Source organism: Microcaecilia unicolor, chromosome 4 (assembly GCF_901765095.1).
Source record: "Microcaecilia unicolor chromosome 4, aMicUni1.1, whole genome shotgun sequence".
Lineage (NCBI taxonomy): Eukaryota > Metazoa > Chordata > Amphibia > Gymnophiona > Siphonopidae > Microcaecilia > Microcaecilia unicolor.
Genome location: NC_044034.1, coordinates 140,975,237 through 140,999,681, shown reverse-complemented (window position 1 = coordinate 140,999,681; position 24,445 = coordinate 140,975,237). Strand labels below are relative to the sequence as shown.

Sequence of the window (24,445 nt, the reverse complement as noted above, 5' to 3'; positions counted from 1 at the left end):
TCTTACATGAGCATGCAGTTATGGAATACATTACCTACAGACTTGAAAGCAATCAACGAAACAACTATCTTTCAAAAGATCTCTGAAGACTTCTTCTTCAACAAGGCCTACGAGAACCTATAGCCTCACTAAGTCACCTCACCAGCCCACTCAATTATGAATGCCCACCTTCTATAACTACCCTAATCAATCTCTTCCCTTCTTCTTCTTTCTTCCCTCCTTAATCGCGTACACATTACTACTGTATTTGATATCTTGAAATGACAATATTAACAAATCTATGTAGCCACATTGAGCCTGCAAATAGGTGGGGGAATGTGGGGATACAAATGCAATAAATAATAAATAATTTAAGAAGTTAAGGGGGTTGCCTGTTTGTCTTTATGCAATACTAGAATAAGTGGCAGAAAACGCTCCTCTCTTAGCAGATAGCCCGACATCACACCTGCCTTAGAGTAGGTGTAATGCCCGTACCTACAATTTTAAGTACACATACAGATCAGCATGTTTTCTCATCTTCGCGTGTATTTGCACAAACTCTACCCCTGCACATGCCTACAGGCAAATTGTGTGCTGTCATGTCATAGCACATACTTCTACACCAGTTGGTATCATATAACAGTCTGTTTACATGCACATGTGGCACATATGTGTGAAAGTGACTATACAATTACCTCCATTATATGCCAAGCCACCAATTACGATTGACCCAAGAAGTTTTGTTGCAGGTTCACTCCGAGGTTGCACTGATGAGTATGTAGGCCCCTTCTTTTTGGAATTTGCTACCTTTGGCTTTAAGAACAATAAGGGAGGAAGTTATCAATGTGCAATAAAAGGCAAGGTTCTACCTCATCTTGATTTACTATGGGAGTCAGCAATCTGCGGCAGTTCAGCTTTCACAGGGCCAGCAGTAGGGGAGGGCAAACTGGGCCCCCGGGTATGGGAGGCCCTCTCAGTCCAGTATTTTCCAACCCCCCCCCCCCCTCGGTCTTTCATCATAGGGTTGCCTGCAGTGGCAGTGATCCCATTTGCTTCCTGAAGCTAACCTTGGAAGCCTTCTGTCAGCCTTGTCCTACCCACTATAATGTAACTTCCTGTTTCTGCCTGTGCAGAATGTGGCAGAGGAAAGGCTGCTGGGTCAGCTATAGGCAGCATACAGGAATTGCTGGTGCTGCCGGCAACCCACTGGTGAAAGACACTTCTAAGGTGGGGGAGAAGAAATGCTGGATCCAGAGTTGAAAGGGAGGTGGAAAAAGAGAGAGAGAGAGGAGGGATGGTGGACCTGGGGTGGAAGGGAGAGAGGGAGAGATAATGGATGATGTGAGATAGGGACAGATGTTGTACATGGACTGGAGGGGAGAGAGGGAAGGAGAGAGGTGTTGGATCCAGGGACCAAAGGGAATGAGGGAGAGACACTGGACAATAGGAAGGAGAGAAGGAGAAATGCTGGACCACGGGAGGGGGAGCAAGAGGGAAGAGAGAAGGGACAGGAAGAGCCAAGGGGTGGAGTGAAAGGGACCAGGGGTCATGTCAGGCTACGAAAATGGGGATAGGAGAAAGAGGGAGCAGATGCATGGGAGAAACATGGTAATGCGGAGTAGATGAGAGGAATAGAAGGCTGGGGAAATGTAAGTGGGTGAACTAGGTCATGAGAGAAGGAGATAAAACATTGAAAGGTGAAAAATAAAAAGAAGGGTGAGAAAGAGGATGAAATTTGAGTGAACAGAGGCAGAAAAGAAATAAAAGGGAGGAAAGATGTCAGACAGATGTAGTGAGGAAATAGAACAAAAGGGGAGAAAAAGCAAAATGGACAGCAACCACTGGAAGGAGAATTAGCAGAAGACAGGAAAGCAGAAAAGAAAAACTGGGACCAACATAATGGAAACAATAAAATGCTTAGACAGCAAAGGTAGAAAATAGCATTTTTATTTTGAAGTTATTAACTGGAATGTGTTAGCTTTGGGATTTGTGCATAGCAGATGTCTTTGTATTGTCTTCTGCTGAAAAGGAAATGCATTTCTGTTTGTTTATTCAGTGTTGCAATACATACAGAGTTTAACTTCTTGGATTTCCTTGTGATCCCTTGTTTTGTATTTGATGAGAGTCTGTTGGTGTGGTAATAATAGCAGGTGCGGAGATCGGGGGGGGGGGAGGCAGGGAGGGAATCAGGGGGCCCCCACCTTATTTCTGCCCTGAGCCCAGCATGTCTAACTCCAGCCCTGACCCTTGCTGTAGCTGGTGGGATCCCCAAGCCCTGCCAGCTGAGGACCTCATCTGAAAGCAGCCAAAGCTCCAATCTACTAAACTTGCCAGTCAGCATCTCCCTTGAGCTGCCAACAACTGATCATGGCTCATGGACACTGCTGCTACCTGCCAAGCTTGATAAAAGGGAGTCTTGGCCACCTTCAAGGAGATTTTCAGCTGATGGGGCTTGAGAATCCTCATAAGCTAAAGTATTTATATTTTGAGTTGAGGAGGGCAGGTGCAGAGAGAAAATTTGTGCCCACCCAAAATGGATGAAGTTTATAGTTGCTGAAAGTGACATTGAAATAACTGTTACTTGTTATTAGACTTTTAACTTAGGACCAAAGGTTAAAATTTCAAAGTTAAACAGTTCTGCACATTATTGTGGACTATCTGCAGGATGAAACCTCTGCTCCCTGTATGAATCATCTGCTGAAATGTTTGATTATTCCATGTACTTTGCCTAGGTATACCTAGCTTCGTAGTATTGAACACTAGTGCAGGATGTAAGAGCTTACTGTACTGTATTGTATATTATGATGGTCCACTATATGCTACCTGTTTTGGAGGTTTAATAATTGAGCTGTGTTTTTGTTAGTAGTTTTATGATACATTCTACATTCACATACTCTCATATATGTACAAAGAGGCCTTTGTTAAATTACCCCTTAGAGATTAATTTTATACAGAAACCCTTTAAGAAAAACTTACCTATTTTATATCTGGTTTATAAAGGCAACATACACATGTACTCTATGCAGGTATGTGCATATTTTATTAAGCATACTGGATAGTAGCCCCCACCCGACAGCATTTTAAACACCTATAAGATGAGTACTTTACAGAGTTCTTGAGTTAAAGATTAGGATAAAATGGGTGAATACGTTCATTAAATAAATATAAGTTTAAGCATAAAGAAAAATACAGAAAATAAGATTCTTTACTGTCTGATCGATGAGGAGGTGGGTGCTGTAAATCTTGCAGTTCAAAATTACATACCGACAAATTGCACCACTGCAATTGGCAGTTAAATTATTAGATCACTGTGGTGTTTTTGTGTCTGCTATTTTATTAAGCATGCATGTACCTCACTGCTGCACCCAGATACCATCTCTGTGAATGCCTACATGTGAATCGTGTAAATGTATACCTACTCTTGTTGGAATACATGTTTGCTTGTGTTTTGAAGGCTGGAAATAGTTATAAAATTACATGGGTGTATAGAAACAGAGAAGATGATGACAGATAAAGGAATTATGGCCTATCTACTATCTCTTCCTCTCCCTAAGAGATCCCACGTGCTTATCCTAAGCTTGCTTGAATTCAGATACTGTCCTCCTCTCCACCGAGAAGTCATTCCATGCAACCACCATCCTTTCCGCAAAGAAGTATTTCCTTAGATTACTCCTGAGTTTATCCCGTTTTAACTTTTTCTTTTGCCTCTCATTCCAGAGTTTCGTTTCAGTTGAAAGAGACTGGCATAAATTTACAGGAGGCATTTATATTCACCTCTGAACTCAGAAATGATTTGAGATCTGCTTTCTTAGGGGCCTTTTTACTAAGTTTCTGTAAAAAGAGCCCTGCGCTAGCATCAGGGACCGTTTTTACCATGCGCTGAGGCACTTTTTATTAACATCGGGTAAAAAGGCTGAAAAAAGACATGGCCATGCGGTAATATTGCTCTTACCACATGGCCATACAGGGGGAAGCACTTACTGCCACCCATTGAGGTGGAGGTAAGGGATCCTGCGCTAACCCAGCGGTAATCTGGTAGTGCTGATTACTGCTAGGTAACCCCCTACAGAAATATTTTTTGAATATTTCTCCTAGCTCTGGAAATAGCATGCGCTGGGGGTGGAGCTACCTCCGGCACCTGCGTTGGGCCGGCGGTAGCTCCAGATTCGTGCACTGTAAGCCCACGGTGGGCTTACTGCCGCTTAGTAAAAGGGCTCCATAATGTTTATTCACTTCCAAGTAACATTAACAGTGACTGTGATATCTAGATGTAGCAGTGTTCTTTTTAGTAATTTTTTTGAGCATTCTTGGATTGATTGGGAAAATATGGATAACATTTTCTTCTTTTGTAATTCAAGGGAGAAATCTAGACCTAAGAATTAGCTAAAATATTTCAACAAACTAATGTTTTGAACCCATTAAGTATGTTGAAAAAAGCACTTCCAAGCTTGAAAATCACACTAGTTATTCCTGTTTCAAATTGTGTTCAATATATTGTTCTGTATGATTTTATAATAAACAGATTATTCTCTGAACAGGCATTAAGAATAAAGCTGCCAGGAAGGGGTTTTGTTGTCAGAGTAGTCCCCGCCTCATGTTTTGTAAAAGATTTCATGGTCCTATTGTAAAGAGTGGATGATTTAAAATGTGTTCCAAAGATAAACTTTCCCATTGTCATTAATGAGGATGAATAATCCTGAGTGACAAGTGCATTAGTAATGACACTGAAAGATCTGTTGGATTTGTCAGAGCAAATCAGTTCAGGGAGTGAAATTTAAGGACATTCTTTTTTGGTAATTTTTGCTACATATTGTGGATTCCAGATCTGTAGTTAGTCATACAGGTGTATTTTATTCTTGTTCTACTTTGTTGCCTTGAGAGTACATTCCTGCTTGATGAATGATGTACTATCAGAGTGGTGGAATGTTGAATCCTATGAATGTATCCAAGACATCAAATATTAAAAAACAGTAACTCTTGAATCTAACATTATATTGAATTAATTTGTAACATTACAAGGAAGAAAGCACACAATTATAGATTAAGAACATAAGAATTGCCATACTGGGTCAGGCCAAAAGACCATCTAGCCCCCGCATCCTCTCTCTAACAGAGGCCAATCCAGGTCACAGGTACCTGACAGAGTCCCAAAAAGTAGGAAGGTTCCATGCTACTTTCCCTCAAGGAAAACAGTGGCTTTTCCCAAGTGTATGTTAATAACAGTTTATAGATTTTTCTTCTAGCAATTCGTCCAAAGCTTTCTTAAATCCAGCTGCACCAAATGCTTTTACCACATCCTCTGGCAATGAGTTTCAGAGTGTTGAGTGACGTGCATTAGAGAATAGATCTAAATTTCTTCACGGTTTATAGAATATGCTGGGTGCCTGTCTGTGCAACTAAATTTAGGGCAGTTACACCAAGTAATGCTTAGTGTAAATGCCGACACCTAAATTAGGCGTAGACTAGGTGTATTCTATAACAACGTGCATACATTTTAGAAACGCCCATGACCCACTCATTCAATGCCCGTGGCCAATCCTCTTTTTCAACTATGCAACTTAGAATTTACACACATCACATTATAGAATACGCTTAGACAGTTCTGCATGTAAATCCTAATTAATGCCAATTGGTGTCAATAATTGCTTGTTAATTGGCAATTATCAGTGTTAATTGGCTTGTTAATCTAATGAAGTTGTGTGCACTAATTAGAATACAATCTGATTAGCATGCACAATTTTAGGCGCCATATATAGAATCTGAGGGTAACTTTTTTTATTCTCTATTCCTTTCCTAATAATTGTTAACATTCTTTTTACTTTTTTGGCTGCTACCACACACTGAGCAGAAGATTTCAATATGTTCTCCACAATGACACATAGATACTTTTCTTGGACAGTAACTTATAATTCGGAACCTATCATAAGTAACTATAATATGAGTAGCTGTTCTTATTGTACTTATCCACCTTAAATTTCATCTGCCATTTGGATGCCCAATCTTCTAGTCTCCCAAGGTTCTCCTGCAGTTACTCTCTGTTTTCTTCCTTTTAATCAGTTCCCGATTGCCTCCTATACCATGACTTTTTAATTTCCTCAGGAGCCTGTCATGAGGACTTTGCAAAAGCTTTCTGAAAATCTTGATATCAACTGCCACAGTTTTTACACATGTTTATTCATGCCATCAAAAAAAATGTAATAGGTGAGGCAAGACTTCTTTTGGTAAATCCATATTGACTCTGTCCATTAAACCATGTCTGTCTGTGTTCAATAATGTTAACACTCTCATCCTCCCTGTCCCGTCTGCGCGCAACCTTGGAGTCATCTTTGACTCCGCTCTCTCCTTCTCTGCTCATATTCAGCAGATTGCCAAAACCTGTCGTTTCTTTCTCTATAATATTAACAAAATTCGCCCTGTCCTCTCCGAGGACGCTACCAAAACTCTTACCCTCAAGTCGCTTCACTGGCTCCCTATCCGCTTCCGCATACGGTTCAAACTTCTCCTTTTGACCTACAAGTGCATCCACTCCGCAGCTCCTCAGTACCTTTTCGCTCTCATCTCTCCCTACACTCCTCCCCGTGAACTCCGTTCGCCGGGTAAATGTCTCCTGTCGTCCCCCTTCTCCCCCACTGCTAACTCCCAGCTCCGTTCCTTCTATCTCGCTGCTCGCTATGTCTGGAATAGTCTCCCTGAGCCAGTACATTAGGCTCAGTCTCTGGCTGTCTTCAAGTCTAGGCTTAAAGCCCACCTCTTTGCTACTGCTTTCAACTCCTAACCATGACTCTCTTACTCAACACCCTCACTTATCACCCCTACCACTGCAATTTCCCCACCCCTAGCTGTCTGTTCGTCTGCCCAATTTAGATTGTAAGCTCTGTTGAGCAGGGACTGTCTTTTCATGTTAATTTGTACAGCACTGTGTAAGTCTAGTAGCGCTATAGAAATGTTTAATAGTAGTAGTAGTAGTTGTTCTTTATAAGCATTTCCACCATTTTGTACAGCACTGACATCAGGTTCACTGGTACATACTTTCCAAGCTCACTCTAGAGCCCTATTTAAAAATTGGCATTATGATGGCCACCCTCCAATATTCAGGTACCGTAGATTACTTTTAATGATAGTTTACAGATTACTAATAGTAGATCTGCAGTTTTATTTTGAGTTCTTTCAGTATTCTGTGGTGTATATCATCTGATTCAGGTGATTTGCTGCTCTTGCTTGTCTATTTGAATTATTATATTTTCCAGGTTCACCAAAAATGTTTTCAATTCCTTTGAATTGTCACTTTTGAATACCATTTCTGGCATGGGTTGCTCATCTATATCTTCCTCATAGAATTCATTAAAGGGGGGAAGTTATCAAGGTCCTGCAATCATACACTTTCAACCAGTAGAGGAGAATCTTCAATGGCTTCTGTTTCCAAAGAGAAAGTGAAATCACTTCCAAGCCAGCCTCTCCCTTCATGGACAAAGGTACAGAGGGTGTAGGGAAAGCACGCACAGCTAGAACCTTCAGACCAGCAAACTCGTCCAACTTGCACCACTGCATGTACTCCCAGGAAGAGGAGATCTTAGAGACCTCTTATGTTTCATCATCGCAGTAAAAGGTATCGCATTCAGAAAAATAAACAGAAAGAAAAGCAAAGCAAATTACCACTTCTCAAACTGTGTCAGACCTTGGCAACCATCTTGGTCACCCCTACTTGTCCAGTTTTAATAATGGAGACATATTCTTGACATGTATTTTCATATTTCTACATCTTTTGGGTATTTGGATCTGATGACAGTGTTAAGTAAGCCTGGAAGCCTATGATAGAAGCTCAATAGGTATACTCATAGAAATAGATTTTATTTATTTATTTATTTATTTATTTATTTAATTGAATTTCGCTCACACCTTTTTCAGCAGTAGCTCAAGGTGAGTTACATTCAGGTACACTGGGTATTTCTCTGTCCTGGAGGGCTCACAGTCTAATTTTGTACCTGAGGGAATGGAGGGTTTAGTGATTTGCCCAAGATCACAAAGCATAACACTGAAATTTGAACCAGCCATCTCTGGATGTCAAGACTGGTGCTCTAACCACTAGGCTAGTCCTCCACTTATTGTACACCTCCAGGCTTACTTAACAATTGGCATTGAAAACCATGAAATAATGTGTCAAAATGTTATGCTCCATAGTATCAAAGGCAGCTGAAAATCCAAGTACTTCTACAAAATAGTGTCTTGAATATCAAAAGTGCATGAATGTAATAACCCATAATAAATTGGGGCACTAATGACTATAATGATTGATTTTAGAAATCATATTTTTCAACAGAAAAATATTAATTATTGAATAATAATTTAATCGTGGTGTTTGAATATCTGTAAATTTCAGAATACCCATCAGTTTCTATTGAAAACATGCAATTGGCCTTTTTTTTTGTTGTTGTTGGTACCTTCATGCCTTTTGACTGGCAGAAGCCAAGTTTTGCTCTGCGTTTCTCCTTGACACTTAAGAATGGCCAAGTTTCTGTTCATTTTGTGTGCAATATTTCCCAAGTGGCAGTGTGGGGGCTGGGATAAACTGTCATCACTGCATACAAATAATTTGCCTAAAAACAAACCTCCCAGTGATTGAAATTACATGTGACAGTACACATCATCTTTGCATGCCTGAGGTGAGTGTAACTACAGATCATCCCTAGGAGGGCAGAACAACTGCTACATATGCTAGGAGGATCCTTTGTATTTGTGTCTACTACTACTACTACAAATCATTTCTATAGCGCTACCATTCGTACGCAGCGCTTCACAACAAGAGACTTTTAGTAACACATGTAAAAAATAGGGAAGAATTTGAAGAAAAGCTTTCTTATCCTTTCCCTTCCCTCCAATACCATACATGCAAGAACGATGCCTTTGATTTTAGGAACACATCTTTTCTTTGTAATTTATTAGAACGGTTCAGCATTTGTCCTATTAGCATTTGGTATGTTTTTATGCTACACATTCTAGACTGATATCTAGGTCTAATGATGTAAAAGCTGTTAGAGATATTTAACAGTATACAGGCTAGTGAGGTATCAAATCAGGTGCCTTTCAGTTTGTTGACCTTTATGGGAACTTACACCAGCTTGGATTATTTGATAATTCAGAAAACAAAAAGGATGGCAAGAATCAACCTGCCTCTGTCAAACTAAAATTCTTTTTGAAATTACATGTCGAATGTATGTTTATTTAATAGGTTTCTTAATTTTTTATTTCATGAAATGACAGCAAACAGAATGAAAATACCTAAACTCCAGACTGTGATTCTTTGCTTATGTGAAATAAATATTTAAGCAAATATTTCTGGTGATGGTGTGCCTCAAATCAACCTGGCAGGCGGCTGACTATCTGATAACTTTCTTTAGGTGAAGCATGTTTTGTTAAAGCACAAATGGAGCAAGCTGTTAGAGAAAGAAATTAAAACCGTATAACCATGTGCTCTCATCTTGTTGATGAAAAATATTTGTTAGAAAGATGGGTAATGTATAAAACATTTTAGGTAGTGAACTTCCACAATTCTTTGAGGTGATATAGAAAAAGTTAATCATGTTATGCTCTTACAGTGCCTTGCTGATCTCATCATCTCTGATATTGCTCTATCTTGACTTGAATCTTCTCTTTCTGATCATCCCTTCACAGTCTATTGGGGTGACACTTCCTTCACTCCTAAACCATTATTCTCTGGTTTATCATTTTCTTGGCTTCTCTCACCCCTCTTATCCAGTCGCTTGATCTCACCTTTTACATATACACCAATGATATCTAGATTCTTTATCCTCTTGAAACACAGTCACCCTCAGTAATTGCTTTTGTTTCTTCTAAACTAGCTATCCCAGCTGATTGGTTTTTGGAGAATGTCCTGAACCTAAATGCCGCTAAATCTGAGGCCATTATTTTTCTTTCAGGTACTCAACAATCCTCCTATCCTACTCCCTACATTAAAGGCACTCCGCTTGCTTTAAAAGATTCTGTTAAAATCCTTGGTGTGACTCTTGATAAAACAAAACAATTACATTCAATGCACAGGACTCTCGAGTGTATAGCTGTTTCTTTACCTAAATGTACTGTATTCAATCGCTGCTAGACCAGACCTCTCTTCATACCCTAATTTTGGCACTTGTAATAACAAAAATTGGACTATTGTAACTCATTGTACCAGGGGCTACAAAACTCCCAACTTAAAAGACTCTAAAAAAAAAATTCAGAATACAGCCATTAGGTTACTATATAGCTTAAGGAAATTTGACCATTTGTTTCACCATATTTTTGTGCTGAACGTTGACTTCCCATGCATTCAGAATTCTATTTCAGACCTTGACTGTCACCCAATCAATTGTGGCCCTGCGTTCCCTCAAATTTAGCTAATCATCTTAAACCTTATGTATCACAGAGAGCCCTCCAATCTACTCAGCAGAATGTTCTAGCTATTCTTTCTTATCAACAGGTTTGTTTTGAGAATATGAGACACTCATGTTAAGTGTGCCTGCGCCTAATCTTAAGCCTATGACTTCATATAATAAGTTTAAATAATTACTGAAAGCTCATTTCTTTCCAAGGCTTTACCAAATAACTGATTGGTTTCCCTTATCTACTTGGATTATTTTTGACCTCAGGGGCTGGTACATAACCCCAAGACTGCACATTTCCTTCGTACTATTGTAACCATTCCTCCTGTTGCCTCCTTTTGTGTGATGTCCTGTTAGAGCATAAGAGTAGCCATACTGGGTCAGACCAATGGTCCATTAGCCCAGTATGTTTTGTTTCGATTTTAAATTACACTTTGTAAACTGCTTAGCTGTCAGTGCAGTCGGTGGTATATCAAATAAAAATGACCTTGACATTGAACAGGTATGTTTTTACACTGTTTAGTCATCCCCCAAAATGAATAAAACAAATGGATTGTTGTAATCATCTCCATTTTCAAGTAAAGTTCGTGGTCAATTTTGCTTTAAAAAGTATTAATTGATACTGACTATAGGAATTTTAGACGTCTTAAGACATATTTTGTTTCAAAAAATTTAACTGGAGAAGGGTTAGATCTGTTGTTATTGCAGGTTAGTTTATAATTTAGATTCTATATATTGTATCTAGATTATGTATAGGGCCAGATTCTATATATCATACCTAAAAGAAATTGGCGCCAAAACAAAATTTTAGGTGTACTTCATTGAATAAGCATACATTTCTAGGTGGTTTGTAGAATACACTGAGCACCCATCTGCATGACTAAATTTAGTGTGGGCAGTTACGCCGAGTAAAACTTGGTGTAAATACTGACGCCTGAATTAGGTGCGGACCGGGTTTATTCTATAACGACCTATATAGATTTTAGAAATGCCAACAATCGCCCATTCTATACCCATGGACACAACCCCTTTTCAACTATGCGACTTAGAATTTACACACATCACGTTACAGAATATGCTTACTTAGGGCCCTGTTTACTAAGCCGCGTTATAGGCATGTTAGCATTTTTAACATGTGTTAACCATGTACGCACCTACAATATCCCTATAGGCACCTACACAGTTAGCGCATGCGCTAATTGTACATTAAAAATGCTAACGTGCCTTAGTAAACAGGGCCCTTAGACTGTTCTGTGCATAAATTCTAATTAAACCATTAGTGTTAATTGCTTGTTAAGTGGCAATTATTGGCTCTGACTAGTTTAACTAATTAAGTTGCAACTGAGGTCACACTATATAGAATCGTGGTGATAATATATTTCTTTTTTTAATGAGATTTTGTAATTCCTGGATTTAGCCAGTTTGTTTTTTTTCAGATTGTTATCCATGTAGAGCTGCAAGGTGTACTGCGGAATGTAAGATAAGTTGTTGTGTTAGTTATGAAGTTGTAGACTCTCAAATTTCAGAAAAATTGAACATGATCATTATTGAGTGTCTAGTTGTCAAAAGAAAATTCTTGGAATCTGTCATAAAATTTTTCATCCTGATGTATACTTCTGAATTGGTCATACTTAATGTGCAGCATCTTGAATTTCTTTTGAGCTGTTATTATAAATTTGTAGAGGAAATGAACTTGCTGTGGTGTCTGACACCCTAGATATGTAGCATATTTCCTTAATTGTGATTGCTAATTTTAAGTCTAAGGGGACTATTTATTAAGCTACGTTAAAATTGGGTGTTAACACCTAATTTTACCATGGGCGTTAGCCACAATTTTTAATGCCCAATTTACCAAAGGGCGTTACGCCTTTCGTAAATCTGACATTAAAATTAGATTTAATTTGGATAAGTTACCAAACTAGTGATTCCTCCACCCTTCAATCTACATCACAGGCCCCTCTGGACCAAAGATTGTCAGTCTCCCTTTTCCAGTTTACCAGAAAGGGCCCTCATTGGTGCTACATGTTTTCACTCCTTTCAGTCAAGATTAAAATCCCTTTTCCGTCCAATTGACCCGCAATCTTGCCTACCCTGTTCAAAGATGGCCCTGTGATGATAGTATGAAGGAGCACCATTTTCTTCAGCTTCATGTAGTGTGAAGCAAGAACCTTGTGAGGTAACGCAGACCCATTTTTTACATTTGATTCCGGGGCCTGAAGGCATTAGTGGACTCTGTCCGCATCATCATGTCAGCGTTTCCAGTAGGGTACAGTGGGATACCTGGTTAGAAAAGAAAGGGTTTATTGCTGTCCCCATCATCATGTCAGTGTTTTTCAGTAGGGTACAGTGGGGATGCCTGGTTAGAAAAGAAATGGTTGATTGTTCCAGTGAGGGCCTTGATCTTGACTGAAAGTGGTAAAGGGAGGGTTGGAACCATGAGGACACTTTATGGACAAGTGCTCACATTTATGCCTGCATTATGCATGTAAATATTTAGAATACTGACATTTAGATGCATATGCACACACAATATGTATAAGTGCCAGTATTCTACCTAAATGCTAATCTGCAAATACCTGCTTAACTTACAGACCAGGTATTTACAAAGAGGTGGGCAGGATATAGGTGGGGCTCTTAAACTTGTAAGTTACATGCATCCCTGCCACATTTAGGTGTCCACATTTACAGTAACTGTATGGCTGACATAGGTTGCAGTCAGTAGATGTTAGGTGCACTGATACTAGATTATGCTTGTCACTTAGGTTCCATTATAGAAAAGGCTCCTACTGCATTGCCTTAGGGCATCTATGTGAAGACACCAAATGATAGCATTATCCCCTTTATAGGAAACTCACAGGTGGATGTGAGCACTGGACATGTGTAATTAAACATCTTATCAACTAAAGTTTGAGACTCTCCCTTCCGAAGGGACACCACCTTGTAAGTGGTGGAGGGGCTTCCGTGTTTCAATGACTCAGAGGGCTATGCTGAAGGGTTACCCATATCAGACAGGCCTCTGAGGAGAAACCAGACAAAGAGTGTCCCAAACTGGAGGATCCAAGATGGCGTCGAGGGAGGATGTGCATTAGTTGAGTTCCCGTTTTACACCAGAATACCTGAAGAAGTAAGTGCGCTCCCCAGAGAATGGGGAAGAAGAAAGGCAAAGCCGTGGTGTTGTCCTCCTCGAACACGGCTGGGGTTCCCACCACTTCTCAGTCTACTTTGGAGAGATTCGGGGTCATAACGTCGGGGATATCGGTTCCTGCTTCGGGGAACAGCAAGGCTTTATTGCCGAATCTCAGTGGAGAGGGAGTGACTTTGAGTCCCCCTGTTGGCATGACCTCTTCAAGACCAGGAAACAGTAACGCTTCGCTATGGAGGTCGACAGTGGAAACGCCCGAAGTGGGTTATGATTTTCACACGATCCGAGGAGGTCCTGGCACAGCATTGACTCCAGATTATAAACCAACTGGGGGATTGGAGAGTGAGCTCTTCCCCCCGAAGATATCTGGAGCATACACTTAGTAAAAGGCTTTACTTTCTATGTATGCTGTTTACCCTCTCTGTTTGGTTTGTTCTTTTTCATTATGCCATGTTGCAGGTCTGAATAGAAAATATTTCAGTTTGTTTTCCTGGTAACATAGCTGTTGTGTGCTGGCTGCAACTGTGGACATCATTGTGGGGCACTGCCACACTCTATCCATACAAACACATACATCACACATACCTACCCCATAACACCCTCTCTCTACATATGTACACTCCTATAAACATACATCCCTTTGTATATCCAAATGCACACATATACAACTCTACACACATACACCTCCACTCATATTCCATCTGTACACATTCATACCATACCACACTCCCCGATATTCATCTAACACCCACCCACCTCCATGTTCATGCTCCACACAACTACTACATACATATCCCATGTACCTCTCCCACCACTTACAATCCTTACCTAACCCCATAAATACAAACACATACTCCATTACACCAAACATAAAACCTTCACACTCCATATACTCAATCTCTCACACAGCATACAAGCCCAACCTACATCTCCCACATATCACTAATATAGATACATCCACACATACCCACTTACATACTTCCCCAGTACCCTCCACATATGCATCTATACCCCTACACAACCCTCTCACATACTGGCTACCCTCATGTCCCTCATATATACCAACCCTTCAAAAAATTGCCTTAATATTTACTACATATAGGGAGTGGAGACTTGACTTAGTGGGGTTAAAAATGGATTTGAATCAGGGAAGCTGGGGTTCAAATCCTGCTTCTCCCACTAACACTTTATGAATTTGGCTAAATCACTTTGCTTTTGGTTTCTATCCCCCATCCTATTCAACATCATGATGATTCCCCTAGGCAATTTACGGAAAAAAAGAAACTGGTCTTCCAGCATTCATGTATGCTGATTCTGTCACTATATATATTCCATTCACCAACGAAATACATGAAATTACAATTGATCAGTTCCTCTCCCTTGAAAATCAAGTCTCTAAAGTGGTCTCACTTTGGCAATGGAAGAGACTAAGACCATTCTTTACTAAACCAGTTTTTCAGACCTTAGTTCCATCCCGGTCTTAACAAAATTTGACTATTGTAACTCCATCTATGCAGGAATTAAATGAACTGTTCATAAAAAACTACAAACTGCTCAAAATACTGCTACGCACCTCATATGTAGATCACCACACTTCACAAAAGCTACCCCCTCTTCTTTATAATTTACACTGATTGCCAATAAAAGACAATATCATTCAAGTTATGTGTATTCATTCACCAAATTCTTTACAGCATAGCCCCATCCTATATGAAGGATCTCATTGAATTATCACCACGCAGTGCTATTAAATCATCTAGAGAATATCTTATCTTACATTTCCCAAACTGAAAGAATGTGACCTACAAAACAATTCATACTGCAAACTTCTCGTATTAAGGCACCAAAACCTGGAATTCTTTACCTAAAATAATTAAATGTACAGATGATTACTTGTAATTTTGAAGTTTACTGACAACCTATTTTTCAGTTTAACTTTCCACAAAACAAAGAACCAATTTGAATAGAATCTACTTCTGATACTAATTCTGTTACATTCTATCCTCTACTAATGCCAACTTGTCCCTGGATATTCAAGTCCTTACTTAATCATCTTCAATTATAATTTGTTTACCTAATTTAATTGTAAAGCATAACCTTCTGTCCAATCAGTCTCCTATTTGTATCCACTTCCCCCAGAAGAAATGTTGCATCTCAGGTTAATTATTACCTACGTTGTATCTATTGTAAGAAGGAAGAGGCTGTCCTTCCCTGGTTAGGCCCCTAGAGGGCGCAGACCCCCTAAAATGTCCAGGGAGTAGGGCTGGGTGAGTCACTAAAGGGAGCCAGAAAGGGGAGGTATAGCTGGAGGTCGCTAGGACCGGGGAGAGTCCTGGAGGGGGAAACAGGTGCAGCAGGTTATGGGCTGGGTCCTGTTTGGCCATTAACCACTTAAGACCCCACCAGCGTGTGAGGGAGAGAGAGGAGAGCTAGCAGCTGCAGAAGAGGGCTGGTAACTGAAGCAGAGGGATCCCCATGAGAAGTACTGGCTGTGCCCTTTGGACTGGTGATAGGACTGTGTGTCTGGAACAGTGAAGAGGTACTGTGTGTCCCAGCTGAAAAGACTGAGTGTCTGGAACAGTGAAGAGGTACTGTGTGTCCCAGCTGAAAAGACTGTGTGTCTAAAACAGTGAAGAGGGACTGTGTGTCCCAGATGGAGAGATCATTTTCACAATTGATGTCAGGAGTGGGATCTGCACTGAACATCCACGTGGGAGCAGTTGGATTCCAGATCGGACCAGATGAGGGGTCGGCGTGAGATGGAGGTGTCCTTGGAGGTTCCAGAGGCCGTGGTTCCAGAAGCCCATCGAGGAGGCCAACACTAGCAAAAGCGCTTTGCTCACCTACCCCAGGTAAAGGGTATTTAGGGGGGAGGTGAGAGTGGATACGTAAGTGAGAACTGGAGGCTTGGGAGTGGCTGTAGGGGATGGAGGAGGCCACAAGACCCTCCCTGGGAGGGGAGGTGGACACACAGGGAGGTGCAGCACAAGTGAGGGGGCCAGGAGAGAAAACAGGCCACACTTGGATTTTGTTTTTGTGATTGCAGGCTGCACCCCATCGGACGGCCAAGAAGGATGGAGGCCTGAGAAGCCGGAGAAAAGTTCAAACCGGGGAGGAGAAGGCCAGAGCACTCACCGGAGTCAACTACCGCTGAAGAGGATCTATTAAAGCTGGACATTAAGAACCAGGTTTTGGGACGCAGGGGGAGGGTCAAAAGGGACCTACTGCAGGGGCCCCAGCCTGGGGGAGCATGGTAGCGGCGGGCACCCTAGTGAGAGGGAAGGGCCCGGGCCATGTGAGGTGCTAAGAGAAGAGTCGTCAGGTGACCCCTTTCTCGGAGGGATCGTGGTGAGGTCGGATGCCCCAGGAGGTAGGAGGTGACTGCAGTTGGAGGGTCAGACAGGACCTGCTGCGGTTAGGCACCTCAGGTCCCCGGGAATGGGGGGAAGGGCCAAGCCATGTGAGGTGCTAAGAGAAAGATAAGGGACCTAGGCGAGCTAGGTGACCCCTCTCTCGGAGGGCTCATGGTAGCGTCGGGTGCCCAAGAGGTGGGAGGGGGCTGCAGGAGAAGAGGGTCAGGTAGGGCCCGCTGCAGTGGAATCCCCTCAAGGCCTGGTGAATGGGAAGGGCCCGGGGCCATGGGATGTGCTAAGAGGGGGATGAGGAGCCTAGATGGGGGGGTTGGTGAGACCCAGGGATAGAACAGGGATGAGCCTGGAAAAGTGTATGCCCTCTTGGAAGAATTGCTGCTCCTCAGTGGAAAAGGCTTACAGAGTTGCTGAGGTTGAGCAGCAATTATCTTAAGGGTGGGGGTATGTAAGAAGGAAGAGGCTGTCCTTCCCTGGTTAGGCCCCTAGAGGGCGCTGACCCCCTAAAATGTCCAGGGAGTAGGGCTGGGTATGTCACTAAAGGGAGCCAGAAAGGGGAGGTATAGCTGGAGGTCGCTAGGACCGGGGAGAGTCCTGGAGGGGGAAACAGGTGCAGCAGGTTATGGGCTGGGTCCTGTTTGGCCATTAACCACTTAAGACCCCACCAGCGTGTGAGGGAGAGAGAGGAGAGCTAGCAGCTGCAGAAGAGGGCTGGTAACTGAAGCAGAGGGATCCCCATGAGAAGTACTGGCTGTGCCCTTTGGACTGGTGATAGGACTGTGTGTCTAGAACAGTGAAGAGGTACTGTGTGTCCCAGCTGAAAAGACAGTGTCTGGAACAGTGAAGAGGTACTGTGTGTCCCAGCTGAAAAGACTGTGTGTCTAAAACAGTGAAGAGGGACTGTGTGTCCCAGATGGAGAGATCATTTTCACACTATTCATTTTAAATTATTGCAGTGGCATTATATGAAGTATTATACAAACTGTTACGTATCTAAACATGTACCATTTCATTAATGTTTCTTATGTAAGCCACATTGAATCTGATTCTTCTCAGGCTAATGTGGGATAAAAATGTCATAAATAAATAAGTATAGATTATGAATCCGTTTGAACTGAGAAATAATTCATTTACCTGAATATAACCTCATCTTGAGGTCAGGTTTAGAAAAGGTGAATAATAAATATAAAAGAACACAAATATCTCTTTAACAGGAAGCAGTAAGAGATGTAGAGGTATACTTACGTGGAATGTAGAGCTTCAAGAATGTGAAGGGAATCTTTCTATACTTCCTTTTCCCATATAAGTTCCATATTAAAATATCTTGATGGCTAGGTATCCCATTCACTTGTTCTTTTTATGAGGACTGGAGTCACAAACCTCAATAGCAGGCTAAACATTATTGACAAAATGCCTTGATGCAATATGGTTTTTCTTGTGTTAAGACTGGAAGGTGAAAATAACTCTTTTTGGTGTCCAACCTGATCTCAGACTTTGCTAAGGTACAGGTGTATCAACTCTTAGGTCCAATTTCTTTAAATCTTTAGCATGGTATTTGGAGGACTACTACTACTACTTATAACTTCTTTAGCGCTACCAGAGGCTAATTTTTGGAGTCTCATATTGGCCTCTGCTAGTATTGCCTGAGATCTTTAAAGTAGGTTTATGACGTCAGTCCATCATCCACATAAAAACTCTGTGACATTCTCCTTTTTTTTCTCCTCCTTATGCTGTTCTCCTGAGTTCATAAGTGGCCGTTAGAGGCGATGGCTGTTTCTGAAGAGATTGACTTGCATGCAAGATTATGGAATGAGAGAGTTACTGTGCAGAGAAATTACCTGAATATAATAAATATAAACCACTTTCATTGTGATGATCAACCAGGGAGATGAATCTTAAAAGTTCTTTAATGAGAGCACCAGAATATGGATCCGACACGGGACGTGTTTCGACGGACGCAACCTCCTGCCTCAGGGGTCACAATCAATAGCTCTAATAGTAATTAGAGCCACTATTAATGATGTCTGGTGCAGTAGTACAACTCAACCTACCAATAATATCAGTAGTTCCAATGGTTCATGCCACAGACACTGTGCAGGGCTCTGCTTCCCCCACAGTGTCTGTGGCGAGAACCAGTGAAACTACTGCCAGTGTTCGTACATTGAGTTATATTACTGCACCAGTCATCATTATTAGTGGCTCTAGTTACTAGAGTTTTGATTGTGACCCATGAGGCAGGTGGCTGCTTCCATCGAAAAATGGCCCATGTCGGGTCCATATTCTGGTTCTCTCATTAAAGAACTTCCTAAGATTCATCTCCCTGATTGGTTGTCATTTGGGTCATAAGTACATAAGCACCGCCATACTGGGAAAAGACCAAGGGTCCATTAAGCCCAGCATCCTGTCTCTGGCAGCGGCCAATCCAGGCTTCAAGAACCTGGCAACCCCCCCCCCCCCCCACCCCAAAAAAAAAAAAAATTAATAATGTTCAATGGACTTTTCCCTCAGGAATCTGTCCAAACCCCCTTTAAATTCCGTAAGGCCAGCTGCTGTCACTACATTCTCCGACAATGAGTTCCAGAGTCTAACTACATGCTGAGTAAAGAAAAACTTTCTCCTATTTGTTTTAAATCTATCATATTCTAGCTTCATCTTGTGTCCCTTGGTTTTGTTGTTGTTTGAAAGTGTAAACAAATGCTTCACGTCTGTCTGCTCTAATCCGCTCATTATTTTGTAGACTTGTATCATATCACCCCTCAGCCGCCTTTTCTCCAAGCTGAAGAGCCCTAACCTTCTCAGCCTTTCCTCATAGGAAAGTCGTTCCATTCCCTTTATCATTTTCGTCGCCCTTCTCTGCACCTTCTCTAATTCCTTTATATCTTTTTTGAGATGCGGCGACCAGAATTGGACACAATACTTGAGGTGCGGTCGCACCATGGAGCGATACAGCAGCATTATAACATCCTCGTGTTTGTTTTCCATCCCTTTCCTAATAATACTCAACATTCTGTGCGCTTTCTTAGCCGCCGCAGCACACTGAGCAGACGTTTTTAACGTCTTATCAACGATGACTCCCAGAGCCCTTTCTAGGTCCGTGACTCCTAATGCGGAACCTTGCATGACATAGCTGTAATTCGGGTTCCTCTTACCCCACATGCATCACTTTGCACTTGTCAACATTGAACTTCATCTGCCACTTGGATGCCCAATCCCCCAGTCTACTTCTCCTTGGTTCCTGTTGGAATTTTGTAGAGACTCCTTCCTGTTTGCATTTTTGAATCACTTTGATTGTACCACAGAAAAGTGGTATATCAAATCCTATTATCTTTACCCTTACCCTATTCAAGTAGTATTAACTTCTCCTTGTTATCAGACATGGTGACTACCTCCACATTAACCACAAGGCACAGTTCTAGCTATTTCCTGCCTTTCCCCTTCCCCATTCCATATTAGGCAGTTAACATGGGAATTAGTGTGTTCTGTGAAGCCACTAATCTGCTCACGTGTGCTAATTCCCAGATTTACTGTTTGACACACTTTGGTAAATAAGCCCTTATATGAGCAGCAGTCTGTGCTCTTTTCAAAAGACACATGCCCGTACTAAATACCATTTTCTGTGCTTTGAAATAGTTACCTTACTTATTTTTATGAATGCAGAGTATGGAGGAAGTAGGTAGGCAGAGATTAGTGGCAGCAAAAGGATGTTTATATTTCTCATGATATAGGGAAAAATAGTTTCAATAGATACTTCTCTCTAGGTCATTGTAGCAATTTGTTTTGAAAAAATATATGTCCATAATAGTAGAATACATGATATATGAAATAAATATATATTGTTCTTATATTTAATTTATATTAGGATTTTAATGAGTGTTTTCAGATGGATTTCTTAATATGCTCATTATGTTTTCTGAGCTTGGTAATTGTTTAAGGAAATGAAGAAAAAATAATGAAAGCATGTTACTCAGGTACTTAATTTTTTTAGCTATAGTATTACTGTGGCAATTAATGCGTATTTTATGCAAACTAGACTATATCTTGTGCTGGACACATTACTGTCAAGAAAATATTACTAGCCTTAATTATCAGTAATGAAGCAGGGATAAGCTGCTCACTTAGATATAATATATCTAATGACCTTTTCTGCTAAAGGTTGTGATGAAAGGTATCAGTTTCACAAATTATGCCTCATTTAGCTTCTGGCCTTTGTATAGATTAATGTTTTGAGGATGAGTTTTAAAGTCAGACGTAAATTGTTTAGTGCTTAAAATTGATGCAGCGTACTGCATTCAGTGCATCATTTTCTAAATGAATCCAAGCCTCAGTTTCACCTTCAGGTTTTATAAAGCGTCACTGTTTACGCTAAAAATAGCCTTGCTGAATGCTGTGGGTTTTTTCTCAACAGTAATGAATAACTGGAAGCAAAGAACACAACATTTGTTGATTTAAAGATATTTGAATGTTTTGAAAAACATGTATTGTTTGCATTGTATGTGCGCACGTTCACCTGGACACATGGCACCTAATGTGGAAAGGCTAAAGCGGCTAGGGCTCTTCAACTTGGAGAAAAGACGGCTGAGGGGAGATATGATAGAGGTCTATAAAATAATGAGTGGAGTGGAACGGGTAGATGTGAATCGCTTGTTTACTCTTTCCAAAAATACTAGGACTAGGGGGCACGCAATGAAGCTACAAAGTAGTAAATTTAAAATGAATCAGAGAAAATATTACTTTACTCAACGTGTAATTAAACTCTGGAATTCGTTGCCAGAGAATGTAGTAAAAGCAATTAGCTTAGCGGGGTTTAAAAAAGGTTTGGCTGGCTTCCTAAAGAAAAAGTCCATAAACCATTATTAAAATGGACGTGGAAAATCCACTGCTTATTTCTAGGATATAACAACAAAGAATAAATAATGGCTAAACTTAGTCCAACAAAAATTTGTAAAAAACACACAACAAAAACTGGACAAAGTTCACGTATTGCAATAGGACCATAAACGGCTAGGGAGGTTATCTCATAACGTCAGAAGTATCCGTGTGTGCCAACTGTTGTTCTGGCTCACCGGTCTGTATGTATTTGTAATCATTGAACACCTCCAGCCAACCAATGGTACCCGCTAGTACTCATATGTGAAAAAAATTGCCTATATATTGTTCATTAATTTTAGGAAAAAGGCACAACAATGTCCGTGGGTACCATTGTTCAAAAATTCAAAAATTAAACATTATTGCAATTAATAGGCAAGTAATGCACAAAATCAACTTAAGTAAATGAGCAAGTAATGCACAAAATCAACTTAGCTTGTAAGCTCCCAGCGCTGTCTAATAACTTCAACGGCTGGAGCTCATCGGGTTTCAGTTTAGGTTAGTGAAACCTCTTTAGGCAACTCCGGTAATCTGATAAGCCCGACAGGACCCTGTTTCGCGGTCTCTTGCTTGTCAAGGGCATATAGGTCTAGAGAACGGAGAACAAATAGTTAGTATTAAAAATAACATGAATAACGCTTACTTGTTAAGTAAACCCAGCGTTAGGACTCACAGCAGCCTGAGTTGTTGTCGGTAAATCGCCAATCTAAGATGGCGACCACGTTGTAATTATAAGCTTATTAAGCTCCGCCTCTAAAGGTCACGTCATAGTCAGCTGTTCGTAACAGTCAGTAAATTAAAGAAACAGTTCCAATGGAGAAAGGTGTTCAAGCCCTGAGGCGCCACTGTATTCAGGCGAAAAATCCATTGGGTTTCTTTTTGTAACAAGAGTCTATTAATGTTACCTCCACGGGCATTAGGCACAATACAATCAATCACCATACATCGTAGGGATTCAATCGTATGTTGGTTTGCAACACAATGTTGGACAAGCGGAGCTCCAATCATACGGGCAGAAATTCTGGATCTGTGTTCAACCATTCTCGCGTTCAAAGATCTGTTAGATTTACCAATATAGATCTTATCACATGGGCATTTGATATAGTAGATGATATGGGTAGTACGACAGGTCGTGTGGTGTTTAAGTTGAACTGTCTGGCCATTGTGGTAAAAACTGGCTGTCTCGATGGTCATGGGGCATGTTTTGCATCCACTTCTATTACATTTTGTGTGGCTCCCATGCATATTAAGCCCAGTAGTTGCAAGGACTGGTAAATCAGCTGGACTTAGGATTTCACTTAAATTGCGTGCTCGGGAAAAAGCCATTCTCAAGCGGCAATTTTCAAAAATGGGATGAGCACGCATAATGTCCCAATGTTGTTTAATAATATGCGTGGCAGCTTCCCCACCTTGTATATATCTCATAATAAAGGTCATCGTAGGATCTTCTTGTGGATTTGATGACATATTTCGTAAGAGCAGATCTCGGTTGACAAATTTAGCCTTTGTAAAAGCTTTATTCAAAACATTTTTCGGATAATTACGTTGTAATAGTTTGGAGCTAAATGTGTGGGCTTGCTGGCGAAAATCTGATTCTTCAGAACAGATTCGTTTAAATCGTAAGAACTGAGAATAGGGCAAACTGTGGCGAAGAGTTTTAGGGTGACAGCTGCCAAATTCCAAGATAGCGTTCCTATCTGTGGATTTGGTATGTACCTTAGTTTGGAAACCCCCGGCTCTCAGAGTAATTTCAACATCAAGGAAGTGAATATTGTTATCCGAAAACGTCACAGTGAACTGAATCCGCGGATGACAGTTATTTAGCCATGATTGAAAATCTATTAGTTCATTGGCAGTGCCCGTCCAGAGGACGAAAATGTCGTCAATATATCTCCGCCATAGTGTGATATTGTGGTGATAAGGGGAGGTATATAACCACTTATTTTCAAACGCTGTCATATAAAGATTAGCTAGAGTTGGAGCAAACGTTGCACCCATGGCCACACCTGAGGTCTGAAGATATAAACTAGTCCCAAATTTAAAGAAGTTCTTACAGAGAGCCACCTTCAATAGTGACATCAGAAATTTGGTCGGGACCTCGTGGGGTCTTTGTCTCTCTTCTAATACCATGAATACCACTTCAAGTAACTCATCTTGTGGGATCATGGTGTAGAGAGATTTGACATCAAAAGTGGCCATGATGCATTGTGCGTGTGTGACATTTGTGTCTCTCAAGATCTGTAGGAAATGATTGGTATCTTTAATATATGAAGGGCATGATGAAACCCTATCTTTCAAAAAGGAATCTAGATAGATAGACAGGGGCTCTAAGAGGGAACCTCTAGAGGAAATAATTGGTCTACCAGGGGGCTTTTTAAGATCTTTATGTACGCAACTTGCAGATCAGACGTCCTATGTGGAGTTACAACATGACTGTACCACGCAGCTACAACATTTGATTCAAGACATTACCAAAGAAGGCCTGGAAACAGGCTTTCTGACCAACAAAGAATTTCAATTTTTGAACAATAAAACTCCTATTATACCCGTCATGTATTTATTACCAAAAATACATAAAGATCTTAAAAAGCCCCCTGGTAGACCAATTATTTCCTCTAGAGGTTCCCTCTTAGAGCCCCTGTCTATCTATCTAGATTCCTTTTTGAAAGATAGGGTTTCATCATGCCCTTCATATATTAAAGATACCAATCATT

The 24,445-nt window shown here is 40.9% G+C and overlaps 1 protein-coding gene across 3 annotated transcripts in view; it reads left to right on the top strand.

Annotated features, from left to right (window-relative positions):
* Positions 1–24,445, top strand: part of ELP4 (elongator acetyltransferase complex subunit 4) — a 335,577-nt gene that overhangs the window by 262,920 nt on the left and 48,212 nt on the right. For 2 of the 3 annotated variants that reach the window (XM_030200666.1, XM_030200665.1), the window contains exon 10: positions 11,792–11,830. The exons of the other annotated variant lie outside the window; for it this stretch is intronic. In XM_030200666.1, the coding sequence (XP_030056526.1) occupies positions 11,792–11,830 (39 nt within the window). The remainder of the gene's footprint in view (positions 1–11,791; positions 11,831–24,445) is intronic. 3 annotated transcript variants of the gene reach the window in all.